This window comes from Pinus tabuliformis, chromosome 8, assembly GCF_031772625.1.
Source record: "Pinus tabuliformis cultivar Carrire ecotype Pingquan chromosome 8, CPIR1, whole genome shotgun sequence".
NCBI lineage: Eukaryota > Viridiplantae > Streptophyta > Pinopsida > Pinales > Pinaceae > Pinus > Pinus tabuliformis.
The window spans coordinates 1775848558-1775866478 of record NC_142294.1 but is presented as its reverse complement, the minus strand read 5'-3'; the positions used below and the strand labels follow the sequence as shown (position 1 = coordinate 1775866478).

The 17921-nt window shown below is 37.0% G+C and overlaps 1 protein-coding gene across 1 annotated transcript; it reads right to left on the bottom strand.

Moving 5' to 3' along the window:
- Positions 1 to 14437: 14437 nt before the first annotated feature.
- On the bottom strand, positions 14438 to 16305 carry LOC149243292 (CBL-interacting protein kinase 18-like). The gene has a single exon (XM_089374472.1). It carries the CDS (start codon positions 15982 to 15984, stop codon positions 14713 to 14715), a length of 1272 nt encoding a protein of 423 aa, XP_089230598.1. The 5' UTR covers positions 15985 to 16305; the 3' UTR covers positions 14438 to 14712.
- Positions 16306 to 17921: the final 1616 nt, after the last annotated feature.

The window sequence follows — 17921 nt, the reverse complement described above, 5'->3', positions numbered from 1 at the left end:
GGAGTCACAAATGGCTGTCTAGAGCAGGCAGATTAACCCTAATTAAATCAGTACTTCTAGACATCCCTGTCTACTGGGCAGCCTTAACTTGGGTTCCGAAAGGTGTGATGGAAAAAATCAGGAGGATCTGTAGCAAATTCTTATGGGCAGGAGCCAAAGAAAGTTCTGTTCTCCCATGGGTAGCTTGGGACAAGTTGGCAAGACCCAAAGAATGGGGAGGATGGGGAATAAAAAGGCTCCCTGAGTTTAGCCTTTCTCTGGCAGCCAAATCAGGTTGGAGACTTATTTCGACGGAAAATCTTTGGACCAGAGTGGTCAGAAGAAAATATATAGACCCTGTCCCTCTGGAGGACTGGATCAGAAGCCAGGAAAAGAGGAAAAAGAATGTTTCAGTTGTATGGAAAGCAACGGTGGAAGCCTTCTCTGTGATTGAACAAGGGTTGGCTTGGAAGATAGGTGACGGAAGACATTGCAGGATTGGTAGGGATCCTTGGGTAGGCTGTAATGAAGCTTATGCCCTATCCCCAGGCTTTCTCAGGCATCTTGATCACAAGGGCATTTTTACATTAAACCAGGTGGAGAAAATTGGTCAATCCTCAATATGGGGCCAGGCTTGGAAGAGTGCAGAAGACCTGGGAATAAATATCAGGTGGAAGAATGAATGGTGTTCTTACATTCAAGAACTCCACCGTTCTAATGTCAGGCTCAATAACGAATCTGATCTGTTGATATGGGCGCAGGGGGATACAGGGGAATATACCCCCAAGGAAGGATACAATTTCCTTATGCAAAATAAAGGATGGGGCAATCCAGATTGGTGGTCGAAACTTATATGGAAGCTTAAAGGACCTGCAAAAGCCAAGATTTTCCTCTGGTGCATGCTAAAGAGGAAAGTTCCAACCTGGGATACTTTGCGAGCCAGATATCTAGTTGGACCAGGGAGATGCCCTTTGTGCAAATCAGAAGAGGAATCTATTAATCACCTTTTTATCTCATGTGCTGAATCAAAAAAGATTTGGGGGGAGATATCTAGTCTGCTCAACATCAAGGCACAGCTGGGCGATGAACCTTTGGAAGCAGTTTGGAGTAGGTGGTGGAAAACCTTCCCGGAAGGGAATATGAGAATTCTTCCTCTTATTTACTTCTAGGGGGTGTGGATTGCGAGAAATAAGAGCCTGTTTCAAGATAAAGTCATCCCCGTCGCAGTCACAGTGATAAACTGTGCAGCTATCTACTCTGCCATTCCAGTTCCAGAACCTAAACCTTCTCAAAAAGTCTCAAAGCCTGTTAACATCCAGGAGGGTATTCCTTGGGCATTTTTTGACGGGGCCTCCCAGAACAACAAGGCAGGGGCAGGACTGTGTATTCACCTTAATCAAGATCACTCCCTCAAAGCCTCTGTAGGCCTTGGATCAGGCCCAAATAACTTTGCTAAGATATCTGCTTTACGTCTTCTTCTATGTTGGCTTCTTCACCGAAATATTTTCTCAATCCAAATTTTTGGTGATTCTATGAACGTCATCAACTGGGTCAATGGAAATGCTGCTTGTCAAAATCAAATTTTGAAGATTATTTTGGTGGAAATACAGCGCTTAAAATCATCTTTTAACTACTTCACCATATTCCATGTATAGAGTTGGAGTGCCTCTCTTACGCCAAAACTATAATCAATAGGTTAAGAAATTTTGTTTTTATGTGTCGACTTTGTAATTAGATGATGACTTGACCCTCCTAAGATTTGGATGTTTATGAATTCTAATATTTTTATATGTGGGTCTTGAAATTAGAAGGGAATTTGAAATTTGAAGGGGTTTTATTAATTGAATAGTAGGATGAATTTAACTGTAATTTATTTTCTCAAATTTAAATTCACCAAAAATTACTAATTTCTTTATAAAATTTTGTGAGCAATCATTTAAATTTGCATATTTACATTTTTATTCCTATCTAAATCTTATGTGAAGAATTGCATAAATTATGATGGGTAGTAAATTTTCTAAATATGTTTATCTAATTAAATATAAAGAACCTACAAAGTAATTTTTGAGTTGACAAATATTGGCATTTACAAACCAATTAATTAAACCTGTCTATTTTGGAATAGGGTTTTCAAATTTTTAATTTAATTATTAATAGCTATTAGGTAGATAGGAGGGACTTCACCTTCATAGAATATTTTAGGATATTCATAATTGCATGGAGAGGAACATTCTATAACCCAATCAAATTAAATTCAACACTAATAAAAATCCCAAATATTAGATATTTGATCTTTTCACAATCTAACCAAAGGTCTGGACACTAGAGGCCTTGGCTCACTTCCATTACCGCATCTTATCCACGCGTCCCATCCCTATAGTTCTCACAATTTTCCACCATTGTTCTTTATCGATTTGATACATATATTTATTTTAATATTATGATAATGATATAAGGCTTTTATTTTGGTGAGAACTATAGGGAAAATCTATACAAATATTTTGTGCCCAGGGACTCACGGAAAGAAGGTAGAAAATGGACAAGCTCTAACAAGACAATTTATGAAATAAGGACTATGAAAAGTAGAAACTACTACCAAACCAAATAAATACGAAAAGAAATGTGTCCTCTTCTTCTCAAATGTTTACAGGTATACCATGTAGATACACAAAACCTCTACAAGGTTTAGGTAAATAGAAAACAACTATACATAAGCTTCATTGTGAAATTGTAGCCTACGAGAGCAATTCTATACTAATAAGTGAGGATTCCAAGGAAACTTCTCAAGCAGATGCCACAATGATAATCATAGGAGCATACCAAACAATAGAAGCAAAGAGGCTTAACGAAGTGAGCCTGTTATTGCCTGAACAACAAGAACAACTTGTATTTTTAGTCCTCGTGCTATTCAAGGAACTCCACAGAAGCGCCTGATGGGCTTCAAAAAAGTCCATGTTGGTGCAAGAGGCACATAAAGAGTGCATTTCAATATTGATGTGTGCAAATATTTGAGTATTATGGATGGGAGTGATGTGAATACATTGCTTCTCAGTTTGGTTTCTTTGGCAAAGATCCATATTTACACAGCATGATGTTTCAAATAAATAATATAAGTATATTGTTATCATTTTATGGATTAAAGATACATTTTACATTTTTAATAGAAGTTTAAAAATTAATATTTTATATAAAGAAATTCTAAAATGTTGGATTTCTCTTAATCTCAGTGAAGTATTGGAGCCCCTCTCCAAATTACCTCCTAAAAATTACCTATTTCTTCATGGTTGCAGCTCACATGCCAATTTTCAACATTGCAGTTCGTGAATGACCCAATTATGATTTTACTCACCCCAATCTTGGTAAATCAAGGCACTCTCCAACTCACCACCTTCTCAAATGTCTATAGGTATACCATGCAGATAAACAAAACCTCTAAAAGGTTTACATAAATACATAACAACTATATATAAGCTTGGTTGTGAAAATGCAACCTGCCAGATTAATCATATACTAATAAGTGAGGCTTTTGAGGCAACATCCCAAGCAGATGCCATAGTGATAATTTTAGGATAAAACCAAGAAATAGAAGCAGATAGGCTTGACATAGTGAGCTTGTTATTGCTAGTCATCCATTTATTCAGGGGACTCTACAAAAGCACCTAATGGGCTTCATAAAAGTCCATGTTGGTGTAGGAGGCACAGAAAGAGTGCATTTTAGCATTAATGTGTGCAAAGATATGAGTATTGTGGATGGAAGTGGTGTTAAGAAATTACTTTTGGGTTTTCACCTCCTTCATGTCGATGATACCAAGAATGCCCTTGTTGAAATTGAATGAATATGTTATGATAGATTGAGTCAATAATTTTTAAAGCATTGACAACGGTTATGTCGGCGTAGTACATAGCGACATGTCAAACTTCAAAGGAATTAAAATGGTGGAGAAGATTATTGTAGGACATTAGGCTCACTCAAGTTGAACCAATAATATTGTAGAGTGACAGAAACAAATGTATAACCATGACAGACCATTCAAAGTATCATGGAAATGTTAAGTATATACGGATATAGTACCACTAGATTTGTGAATAAATTGATAAGAAAAAATTGTAGATGGTGTATTGTACAATAGAAATGATGGAAGATGCATTGACAAAAGAATTACCAAGAATCAAGTTCGAGTTTTGCAAAACAGGTTTAATGTACTAACTCACTCTTGAAAAATATTTGATTAAGTAGGTGTCAAAGTTATAGAAAATATAGTTGAATATTTGGGGGAATTTAATTAGTAATTTAATGTTTTCTATAATAGTAGACAACACATCAGATGAATGTAGTGCACATGTATAGTGTTGTTGTAGTTTGTCTGTAGGTTATTGAGTAAATGCAGGGTCATTTACATTGTAGAGTTTTAGGAGGGATTTGTTTCACTCATTTTTATATATTGTATCTCTGTTTAGCCGAAGATGGATGAAAAATGATTAGATTTAGTGTGTACTTTGAGCACCCTATTGTGTCTATTTTTGTTTCAATTTATTAACTAGCTATTATTTTTAGGTTCAAAACCACCTACACTAAAGGGTGGTATCAAGAATCATGAATGAATCTTTGCAACTTGACCTTGTCATACTTATCAAAATTTTTTCCAGAATGGGTATCACTATGCACATGGTTGGTTGAAATCCGGCCTATTAATGGATAATGATTTGAATGCTTATGCATTGGTCTACCATTTCTAAGTAGTAGGAGAAAATTTGGCATAACTTAATTGCACTCTCAAGTTGAATTAAATAAACCAAGATACAGAGCATGGCATGGAATAAATATATTTAAGATCACTGGTATTTCCAATAATGATTAACATCATCAACAATATTTATATCTATTGTATCTACGCTGACACTTTATTATGAATGTTGTGGATATCATCAGAGTTGGTCACTTCTTCATTGATTTCTAGTGCATGAAAGGGACAGTGACATTCATGTCACTACAGTATAGGCATGGATGTTATGAATACCCTTGTTCCATAAGCAATTTTCTCACACCCAAAACCAATTCCTTGTTGCCAATGGGATCCTTCCCATGTTGTTCCAAGATTGTCTGAATATCATTATTGAATGCTCCATATGCTTTATTATGATCCCATTTAAGCCAGGCATCGACAAATGTCTCGTAAGTTTCGCATCCACTCATAAGAATACCCATATATGGATGAATACCCTGCTTCCCTTGTTGCAACTCTTTACAGCCATATTCAAAATGGTGGTCTTTCATATGCACTTCCATTTCTTCCAGTCCAACAATCCCAATGTTGACAAGCTTGTGAAATTTGGAGTTATCCTTTTCACCAAAAAGATGAAATAGAGAGATCTTAATTTTATCAGACTTGGTTTCAGCCTCACCACTTCTTTTTCTTAAGATTTCTTATTTATATTTTTTTTTTTGTATGTGAATAAAAAAGACGATGAAATCAAACTTTTGGTTAGCTTTATTCTTTATATGCATAGATGAAATAAGGTGAGCTTAAATGCAAAACTTTATGAAAATTCATAATGGTTCATACTAATTTTTGGTTTACTAAAGTGTTTTATGAACAAACTATAGTGTAATTGAATTAGTTTCAGTCTTTCATTCACATTAAAGGTAAGTGAAACCCTATAAACATGAAGGCAAAGGACACATCCTACCATTACCATTGAATATGAAGGTGGTTTTTTTATCTTTTAACAACTCCTTCACCTTTAAAGTAAATGCAACATTGTAGACATGAAGAGGAAGGAAGGATCCTACCTTCACCATGGAATGTGAAGGCAATCATGTTATCTTTGAGAAACTCTTACCTTCATCTTGAAGGAAAATGCAACATTCTAGACACGAAGACAAAGGAAAGATTCCACCTTTGCCATGGAATGTGAAGTCATCTTATTTTTATCATCTCTTTAACAATATTTTTCTTTTATGTCAAAAGTCATTCCTCTTGTCCAAAATTCTGAATAATCCAGCATATGAAAATATTATTTCTTGTGTCCAAAATTTGTCTTATTAAGCATGCAAAGACAATCTAAAATGATTGTATGACTAGGCTTTTTCAGATTCGATATGACTATATGACTAGTCTTTTTCAGATTCCATGTTAGATCCTCATCCAAGGTTCTTTTAGGGTTTCTATGATCACTTCTTGTGTTCACCATGTTATTCATTTCTCTTTATTCATAAATTTGAACAATTTTTGTATGTTAAATTTTTATCTTCAATGATTTCCTATCATTTATGCTTTACGAGATTTCCTTTGCAACATCTGATGCTATTGCTAGTCATAACTCTGCATTATTTATATACAAATATATCCTCAGCACACAATAAACACACAATCCCAAAAGTAAACTTAAACCCTCTTGACAACAAAACCAGTTAACCATTCTCCACTAAACTGAAACTCTTCCCACAATTGTCGGAAATTTTCGAGAACCCAAAAAAGTCACAATAAAATAATGTGATCTGATAATGCCCTCCAACAAATAATGCATGAAGTGACATCCATATTCCATCCTCCGCTGTTTTGTCGACTTCTTCCAACCAATAATGATCGATGGTGTTCATGGAATACCCATCACCTCGTGTACTTCTAACGAGGCTGAGAAAATAGGAAGCATTGATGCTTAAACATGGAAAACTATGGCTAGAATAAGTCTTCCATGGTGGAGACATTGCGAAAGTTTCAATCGTTGTTGGCTTGGGATTTGCAGCAGTAGGAGATTCTGTCTGTGAATGAGACTCTGCCATTGAGTAGTGATTTTAAGTCGATTCCGGATTTTCGGAATATTCTGGGATCCCACGGACATGGGCGGGGTCAAAAAATTGACTGCACCATGTTTGTTGATCCCAGAATATTCCAGCAATCTGCAATCGACTTAAGGATGGGCACCATTGAGGTTGAGCACGTCAATTTTTCCACTCTATTGTAAACAACTTGACTCTTATACACTATGGACCAAATATTAGGATGTCAAAACGAAAATCGAGCAAAATCGAATTCAGGAAAGGCAAAACAAAAGCAGGGTCTTTTTCAGAAAATCTAGTGAGACTAGTAGGGACTCCATACTTTCAAGAACAAATGTCAATTGAATTCAACTCACGACCTAGTCATCTCTATAAATTCACAGTGGTTCTTCCAGCCTTGGATGGAGATAAACAAGAAATATATATACCAAGCTATGAAATTAGCATTGAGGATGATTTTCCATCACACACGGGTGTCAACCTTTGAGATTTGGGAAGAGTGGCTATTTCTCAGAGATCACAGTTGATCTGATCCGTGCGACAGCTTGAGGCCGAAATTTCCTTAGCATGGCAATGATTTACTACTGAAAGCGGATTCGGTAGAGGGGTGATTTTCAAGCCTTCAAACTGCCATTGAATACCGAGCGTGTGCTGGGCTCTACAGGGTTTGAAAACACTGCTACCAATGCAATTGCCCGTGCTAGTAAGGATCTGAATTTATGAAAGCGCGCAACCACTAGAAATGACAGATCCAGTCATATCACTTTCTTTCAACAATGATTCAACACCACTGCGGCCTCGGACATCATCAACGAACTTGGCTAATTAAAACGATCCACGATCCAGAGTCACACATTCAAGGAGTCTCAAATCAAGCTCTGATACCATGTTACAAGGAGTGATTACACACAATACAAAACACATATTGTTTATTGATCCTATATAACAGGTACATTATAGAAAGTGGATCTATGGTTTATAGACCATTTAAAATAACTGTTGAAATTGTAATTTCAACTGCCGTAATAGTTGAACAGTGTCGCGTCATTTATTTTCGGAAAACCGCCAGTACAGTTCCCCGCACCGCCTTTTGCAATTTTTGGTTTTACCTCTTAGGGCTCCGATCACACCGACTAGTTGACGCGTGTCCACTGTACATTTTCAAAACCACCAATCCCCTGGAATGTAAAGTTCGATTAAAAGGGGCTCCCAGGGAATTAATGATAGCCGTTTGATTAAATCAATGGACCTGCACCTTTTGAACTTGCGCGAATGAATGTTTTGGTTGACCGCCAGGTTTGTCAGCAAAAGGACGAGGAATTTAATTTTCACCATGCTGAATTTATTATGGTCGTAGATTTCTTTGGTAAAGTCTTTAAGTTTATTTATTTTTTACACGGCATGTAATATTGTAATTTTTTTTCTTTGGTAGTCATTTTGGTTAAAAACATGTAACGTTTTTTTTGGTGTATTGTATATGCAATGTAATATGCACAGAAGTGTGAAGAAGAAAACAGGGGCAACACAGAATAATTTTTGTGGAGAATGAAAACCCAATTCACACAGGAGCATGAGGGTAATGTTTTTTTTTAATATGTAATGTATGCAATGTAATATGTAAATGGTAAATGGGAATTGTAATGCAAATGCACTCCAACATATGTATTGAAGAAATTTTTTTTCACAGCAGTGAATGTAATTTTCTGAAGTTAAAGATTGTTTTTACAGCAGTAAATGTAAAAGAAATTTTTACACACAGTAGTGTAAAATTTCTAAACGTGACACAGTAATTTTTTTTTAAGTTCTCGGTGAATCCCTCTGAGAGAAGAAGAAATATGTATCAGGCAGTTTATTAATGAATAAAAAGTGTTTTTATGTGTGTTGCTGAAGCTCTGTTCTCTCGAGAAATTTTTTTTGGTTCCCTGTGTTAAAGATCCTGTGGCAAAAACAGAGGATTACTCTTTGTTCAGTGATTTTGTTTTGGAATTTATGAGAAAATTCCCAACAGTGATATCAGAGCTTGTCCAGGATCTTTGAAGGTGTCAAAGAAGCTGAAGGAAGGTTCTTTGGCTGCAGCAGTTTCTCCAGCAGAGTGAAGACTCAATCAAGAAAGGATCCAGGTATTTCTCAAAGTTTTTTGTGTAGCTGTTAAAGATAGTCAGTGTTTTTTAAATACACAATCAAATATTTGAAGCATAGCTGAGAGTGCAAAGAATGGCTGGCTTGAGCACTAGCACTAGCATGGGTATTTTTAATACTCAACTCCCACAGTTTAATGGGAAAAATTATGACTATTGGGCAATAACCATGACAGCCCTGTTTTCCTCACAAGATTTATGGGAACGTGTTGAATATGGGTTTGAAGAACCAGGAGATGAAGATGAGTTTAATAGATTAACTCATACAGAGAAAGATTTGTTGAAGAGCAATAAGAAGAAGGATTCAAAAGCCCTCGTATTTTTGTATCAAGCATTGCATGAGAGTGTGTTTCCAAGGATAGTAGCAACCAAGACATCCAAAGAAGCATGGAAAACTCTCAAGACAACCTATCATGGCATGGAGAAAGTGAAGATAGCAAAACTACAGTTGCTGAGGAGAGATTTTGAGAATCTGTGCATGAAGGAGTCAGACAATATTGACTCATTATTCACACATGTGATTGGTCTGGTCACACAAATAAGGTCTCATGGAGAAACTCTTGAAGAAAGGAGGATTGTGGAGAAACTGTTGAGGGTCCTACCCTCAAAGTTTGATGTCATTGTCACCACCATAGAAGAGACAAAGGATCTATCAAACTTCTCAGTTGATGAGCTACATGCATCACTGATAACACATGAGCAGAGGTTGAGTAGAAATGAAAACTCATCTCTAGAACAAGCCTTTAAGACCCAGATGTCCTTTGGAAGAGGAAGAGGTCAACGCAGAGGAAACAAGAGAGGAAGAGGCAGAAGCCAAAACAGAGGTGGAAGAAACAGTCCAACAAATGCTCAAGGAAGAGGTAGCAATCCAAATCAGAACCAAGGCCAAGGTAGCAGCCAACAAAGTGGACAACATCATGCTCAAGGACAAAGGTATGAAAAATCCAATGTCCAATGTTATTATTGTAAAAAATATGGGCATTATGCAAATGAATGTAGGAAAAAGCAGCATGATATGAATAATAGATCTAGTGCTAATATCACTAGAGAAAATATCAGCCAAGATAATGTGCTTTTAGCTTGTAATATGGCTGAAACAAACAGTGGTGATATATGGTTTCTAGACTCCAGTTGCAGCAACCATATGACAGGAAACATAGCCCTGTTTTATGCTTTAGATCAGAGTGTGAAGTCACAAGTCACACTTGGGACTGATAGTAAAATTTCTGTTATGGGAAAAGGAGAAGTAAAAATATTTACAAAGAAAGGTGAAAAGAAAACCATAGCAGATGTCTATTATGTTCCTGGAATAAAGTGTGACATCTTAAGTATTGGACAGCTTGTTCAAAAGGGTTACAATGTTTTCTTTGAGAATGATGTATGCACCATCATGGATAGAGCACCCAGCAAAAGATGTATTGCTGAAGTGAAGATGACAAGGAACAGGATGTTCCCTCTCAGAATAAAGGCAGATTTGAAAAATAAAGAAGTAATTGCAACAGTTACCCAAAAGGCTTTCCAAAGCGAACCGAAAGATGAAAATTGGTTGTGGCACTTGAGATTTGGACATCTCAACTTTGGAGGTCTTAATTTGTTGAGTAGAAAAGGAATGGTAAGAGGATTACCATTGATAGAGAAACCGGACAGCCTTTGTGAAGGTTGTATCTTGGAGAAACAACACAGAGAAAGTTTTCCATCAGGGAAAAGCATAAGGGCAAAAGCACCCTTAGAGATTGTCCAATCAGACTTATGAGGACCAATGCAAACTCCATCACTAGCAGGAAGCCAATATTTTCTAACATTCATTGATGATTTCACCAGAAATACTTAGGTTTATTTCCTGAAGAACAAAAGTGAAGTGTTTGAAAAATTTCAGAATTTCAAAGAACTTGTGGAAAACCAAAGCGGGCTGCATATCAAAGTTCTAAGAACTGATAGAGGAGGTGAGTATATCTCTAAGGAATTCCTACAGTTTTGTAGAGAAAATGGAATACATAAACAGTTTACCACAAGGTACACTCCGTAGCAAAATGGAGTAGCTGAAAGAAAGAATAGGACCATCATGGATATGGCGAGGAGTATGTTAAAGGAAAAGAATTTGCCAAATGATTATTGGGCTGAAGCTGTACACTGTGCAGTATATATTTTGAATAGGTGTCCTACAAAAGCAGTCATGCACAAAGTGCCGGAATAAGCATGGAGTGGGAGAAAGCAAGGAGTCACCCACATGAAAGTTTTTGGATGTGTGGCTTATGCACACATTCCAGATCAGCTAAGGAGGAAGTTGGATAGCAAAGGGGAGAAATGTATTTTCATTGGATACAGTGAGGAATCCAAAGCTTACAAGTTGTATATCCCATCCACCAAGAAGTTTTTTGTGAGTAGAGATGTTCAATTCATTGAGGAGGAAGCTTGGGATGGAAGCATAGAGAAAACAGTGAATGTTAAAAATTGTTTGTCTCATGATGAAGATGATGAGGAGATGGCTGAAATACATCCCCAAACAACAGCGCCAACACAAGGGCAGTAAGAGACACCCTTGAGGAGAAATGTAAGTGCTTCTCCAAGCACACCACAAGGAGGAAATTCAAGTGCGTCTTCAAGCACTTGTACACCAAATGAAAGAGGTAAGAAGTTCAGAAATTTAAGTGACATTTATGATGAAGGTATGAACTCTTTATTTGTTTTATATTGTCATGTTGATGACTCTATTCATTTCGAAGATGCAATTAAGGATAAGAAATGGATAGAAGCTATGGATGAGGAAATCAATGCCATAGAGAGAAACAAGACATGGAATTTGGTTGAACTACCAAAAGGAAAAGAATCCATTGGAGTCAAATGGGTTTACAAGACCAAGAGTAATACTGAAGGAAAAATAGAAAGACACAAGGCAAGGCTGGTTGTCAAAGGATACAAGCAGCAGTATGGGAGAGACTATGAGGAAACTTTCGCATAGGTTGCAAGAATGGAAACCGTGAGAGCAGTGTTGTCCATAGCAGTACAAAACAAGTGGAAAGTTTACCAAATGGACGTGAAGTCAACATTCCTAAATGGAGTGTTAATGGAATAGGTTTACATTGAACAACCTCCAGGCTATGAAAAGAAAGGCCAAGAGCACAAAGTGTGCAGATTGAAGAAAGCTCTTTATGGGTTGAAGCAAGCACCAAGAGCATGGTACAGTAGGATAGATTCCTATCTACTGGAAAAAGGATTTGAAAAGTGTGAGGGAGAACCCACCCTCTACATCAATGAAAAAGATGGTAAAATACTGATTGTTGTATTATATGTTGTTGATGTTATTTTCACAGGTAATGATGATCATCTTATTGAAAATTTCAAAATAGTCATGAAAGAAGAATTTGAAATGACTGACATGGGTTTGCTGAGATACTTCTTAGGAATAGAAGTAGATCAAAATGAAAATGGAATTTTTACCTCACAAGCAAAATATGTAAATGAAGTGTTGGAAAGATTTAATATGCAGCACAGCAAGGCAGCAATCACTTCCACAATGATGGGATTAAAACTCAGCAAAGATGACAACAGCAAGGATTTTGATCCTAGTTTGTACAAGAGTATAGTTGGCAGCCTTATGTATTTGACTGCAACTAGGCCGGATATAATGCATGTTGTTAGTTTAATTTCCAGATTCATGGAGAGGCCAAAAGAAGCACATTGGCAGGCAGCAAAAATGATTCTGAGGTATGTTAAAGGTACTAAAAGGTTTGGCATTTTATATACTACTTCAAAATGTTCAGATTTAATTGGATACACTGATAGTGATTGGGCTGGAAGTGTAGATGATTGGAAAAGCACTTCCAGTTATGTTTTTCACATGGGTTCAGGAGCCATTTCATTGGCTTCTAAAAAATAGCCTATTGTAGCGTTGTCTACAGCAGAGGCAGAATATGTGGCAGCTACAGCAGCAGTAGCATGTCAAGCAGTCTGGATGAGAAGGATGTTAAGGAGTTTATGCCAAGAGCAAGCAAAAGGAACTATAATTTTTTGTGACAATAGTTTAGCTATTGCATTATTCAAGAATTCGGTGTTTCATAAGAGAACGAAGCACATTGACACAAAGTTCATTACATCAGAGAATTGGTAAGCAATGGAGAAATTGTTTTAAAACATTGCAAGACTCAGGAGTAGGTTGCAGACATTCTAACCAAACCATTGGGACAGAAAAGTTTTGAATTTTTGAGGAAATATCTGGGTATGACTGATAATCCAGCAGTTGAAATTAAAGGGGAGTGTTGAAATTGTAATTTCAACTGTCGTAATAGTTGAACAGTGCCGCGTCATTTATTTTCGGAAAACCGCCGGTACAGTTCCCCGCACCGCCTTTTGCAATTTGTGGTTTTGCCTCCGAGGGTTCCGATCACACCAACCAGTTGATGCATGTTCACTGTACATTTTCAAAACCACCAATCCCCCGGAACTTAAAGTTCGATTAAAAGGGGCTCCCGGGGAATTAATGATAGTCATTCGATTAAATCAACGGACCTGCACCTTTTGAACTTGCAGGAATGAATGGTTTGGTTGACCGCCAGGTTTGTCAGCAAAAGGATGAGGAATTTAATTTTCACCATGCTGAATTTATTATGGTCGTAGATTTCTTTGGGAAAGTCTTTAAGTTTATTTTTTTTACATGGCATGTAATATTGTAATGTTTTTTTTGGTAGTCGTTTAAGTTTATTTTTTTTACATGGCATGTAATATTGTAATGTTTTTTGGTAGTCTTTTTGGTTAAAAACATGTAATGTTTTTTTTGTTGGTGTATTGTATATGCAATGTAATATGCACAGAAGTGCGAAGAAGAAAACAGGGGCAGGGCAGAATCATTTTTGTGGAAAATGAAAACCCAATTCACACAGGAGCGTGACGGTAATGTTTTTTTTAATATGTAATGTATGTAGTGTAATATGCATATGGTAAATGGGCATTGTAATGCAAATGCTCTCCAGCATATGTATTGAAGAAATTTTTTTCACAGCAATGAATGTAATTTTCTGAAGTTAAAGATTGTTTTTACAACAGTAAATGTAAAAGAAATTTTTACACACAGTGGTGTAAAATTTCTAAAAGTGACAGAGTAATTTTTTTTTAAGTTCTTGGTGAATCCCTCTGAGAGAGGAAGAAATATGTATGAGGCAGTTTATTAATGAATACAAAGTGTTTTTATGTGTGTTGTTGAAGCTCTATTATTTGGAGAATTTTTTTTTTGCTTCCCTGTATTAAAGATCCTGTGGCAAAAACAGAGTATTACTCTCTGTTCAATGGTTTTGTTTTGGAATTTACCATAAAAACAATAACCAGAATGACACTTAAAAATTCACAATAACAACTCACAACAACATGAAAACATTATTTCTAACGGATAGAAAAATTGCTTCCAAAAAACAACACAACAACATGAAAACATTATTTCTAATTCACTAGAAAGATTACTTCCAAGAAAACAACAATATATAGAAATATTACTTCCAACAAAAACAAATAGAAGAACAACTTAAACTATATTAATTACTTTCCACTATTCGAATAATTTGCATTCTCTGTATATTATATTGATGCTTTTTAATTATATACATGACCCTTAACATACGCTGAACACCTAATACATCTGAGATTCAATCTGGCTCAATGTTTCCTTAGCTGTTTATGCCAAACCCTAAATCGCATTCTAACACGTCCGTATCTACACTCAGTCATAAACCAAACCAACTATATCGGTGGTAAGGAAGAAAAAGGGTTAAAACCATGTCAGGATAGTAATGATGATCAGATTCAGATATATGCAACGACTTTCAACTATTTATTCAACTTACTGTCACCGTCCCACGTCCACACGATGTCTTTCAGACCGGGCTTCAGATCATGGCTGTAGAACTCACTGTACTCTAGCGTATCCCCCTCGGTCTTAAGAAGTTCCACCAGCAAGAGCGAGTGTTTGAGTTCGAAAATCTCGACATCAATACACAAAGGGCCCTTCCGCCCCTGTGGTGACCCCTGTAACTTCAAATTACAGTCCTCTGACTTCTTGAAGCTGAACCGAAACAGCCTAGCGATCTCTTCCAGCTTCAACATTATGCTCGACGCCGGCTGAGTCGACGTAAACCTCGACTCTTCCTCTTGCTCCTCGACCTCGTTCTTGAACAGCCCCGAGAGATTGAACGCTGGCGACTGGGAGATGATGTCGAAGGCATTGAGATGAGTCAGCTTGGGGGTGAAGAAGACCGAACCGACATCGACATCTTTGTGGGTTTGCGGGCGCTTCAAGCCCCGCTGGAACCAGGGGACCTGCATCAGCTGCGCAATGGTGATCCTTGTCTGGGGCTTCGGATCCAGCAACCCGAGGATGAGCGTTCGGACTTCGGAGGAAAACCATGGCGGACACTTGAAGTCTCCCTTGTAAATCTTCTTATACATCGCCATCAGATTCGCGTCTTGGAACGGCAGGTAGCCCGCCATGAGCACGAACAGTATGACCCCGCACGACCAGATGTCGGCCTTGGCACCATCGTAGCCCTTCTTGGTAATGACCTCTGGTGCGACGTAGGCCGGTGTGCCGCATGCCGTGTGGAGAAGGCCGTCCTGCCCGAACTGTTGAGGCAGCGCGCTGAGCCCGAAGTCTGAGACCTTCACATCCCCGTTGCCGTCCAACAAAACGTTCTCCGGCTTCAAATCCCGGTGGTACACACCCCGGCTGTGGCAGAAATCCACTGCTCTTATCAGCTGTTGAAAATACCTCCTCGCCTCCTCTTCTTTCAGTCTCCCCTTCTCCACAACCCTGTCGAAGAGCTCGCCGCCCTCAACATACTCCATGACGATATAAATCTTCGATTTGGTCGCCATGACTTCGTAAAGCCGAACGATGTTAGGGTGTCGGACCAATCTCATTACCCAGATCTCCCTTTTAATCTGCTCCATCATTTGAACATTGAGGATCTTTTCTTTGTCCACGGCTTTAATGGCAACGCTCTCCCCGGTCTTGAAGTTTCTGGCGTGGTAGACCTTGGCGAACGTCCCTTGCCCGAGCAGGCGCCCTAATTGGTACCTCTCCATCAGAATCTTGGGTTTCATCTTTATTTACCAGGCTGAAAGATCTCACAAAGTGATCTCCTCAGTCTTTCATGTATTGGGTCTGTGCGATTTGGCGGCCGAGACCTTCTTCTCCGGCTTGCTCGCCATTACAGGCGTTGCTGTAGAGTTCAGAGCGTCGTGTGAATCCAGAAAGTGTGAATTTATGCTTAAAGTTCAGGGAGCAGTCACCAGTCGTTGGTATCGACTTATCAATCAAATCAAACCACTGGAGGCGGTAATTTTGGTGCGAAACCTTAATCACCATGAAGACTTTAACGGCGTTTCTGAAAACAATCTCTATCAGACTCTTTACAAAAGGCATTGTCAAATTCTACAAGGCAGATAAGACTACACGGAACTTGGTGCCTATTACCCTTTCGCTACAAATAATTGATCTCGACACAAACAATTAACCAATGGTTTGCGAGGGTTTTAGCATCCTATTCTTGAGAGATAGCATGCTGATTTATGTAGCTTTCAAGGACGGTGTGATACATTTGATTGCTTTTAAGACTTCTCGACAATTTTTCTAAATAAATCTATTGCAGGGAAGGTTTAAGTTCTTGTTTAAGCGCGTAATAATATTTAATGCTCAACAATATGTACTTTTCCATCTGCTAACAATTACAGTTTCCCTTTATTTCCCTAACGCTGTACCCTGCTATTTATTTTTTAATCAATTTTGTTCAAAATTCGGGAAGAACCCTTTGGAATTCTAAGTTTGAGTAGAGAGTCTTTTGAAAGTTTTTGAGAAAATTAAATTTATTTATAGTTTCAAAACTATATTTTAAAAAACAAAACATTATGATTTTACTAAAAATTATATCTCTCCGATTAAAATTAAAGGGGCCAAACTTAAAATAGTTAGAATGTGTTTTTAGTAACTTTTTATCCAACATATGATACTTGATACCAATTCATTAAAACAACCCTCGAGATTTTACTCTCTTGGATTGGGTGTAGGAGGGGACCCCTCGAGTTCACCCTTTCCCCATTTATTGCCCCAAGAGTTAGCTAGTGGTTTCTTAATTCCCATGGAAAACATCTTTTTATTTTCAAACCATTATCTGGGGTACTCATGGACCGAAGGGAAGATTTTGGGAATCTAGTTTATCATCATGATAGGAAAATTGATGGTAACAATGCCTCCATACAATTGGTCTTTATATGGCTACAAAAGCATGAAAACAATGTGACAACACATTGGAATATTGTCATGGACATAGTGTTCAAGCATAAGTGATACATCTCCAAATTGGAGGAGGATTGTGAAACTCTTTATTTCATCATTAGAAAGTTGGCCCAAAGAAACCCTATCGACCCCTCAAATATCAAATATATTTTAGTAGTAGAACATGGCAGAGAAAAATAATGTCTCATATTCGAGATTTGGGTAATAATGTGCATGAACAATGTAATACCCAATAAATTTAAAAAAAAAATGATAGCAATCTTCCATCAATTAGTCTTTTGTGTTTTTAAAAACTTTTAAAAACCTATAAAATTTATATTCTTGTATAGTATGTTAAAATACTCTTAAATATTATATCATAATTTTGAATATAACTTTTTTTTTTTATCATATTCCAGCAATACTTTCACTTCATAATTCCATGCTATTATAAACCTTTTAGAATAATTATGTTAGAATACTCTTATATATTATACTAGAATTTTGAATGTAACTTTTTTTGGTTTTATCATATTTAAGGAAGACTTCCACTTTATAATTCCATGCTATTATAGATTTTATAGACTTTTTAAATTCTTATATATTTGTATATCACTTTATAATTTTATAGACTTTTTAAATTCTTATATATTTGTATATCACTTTATAATTCCATGCTATTATAAACTTTTTAGACTTTTTAAATTCTTAGATTCTTATATACCTTTACTGATTAAAGTATTCTAAGCTTTTTTAATGGATAATT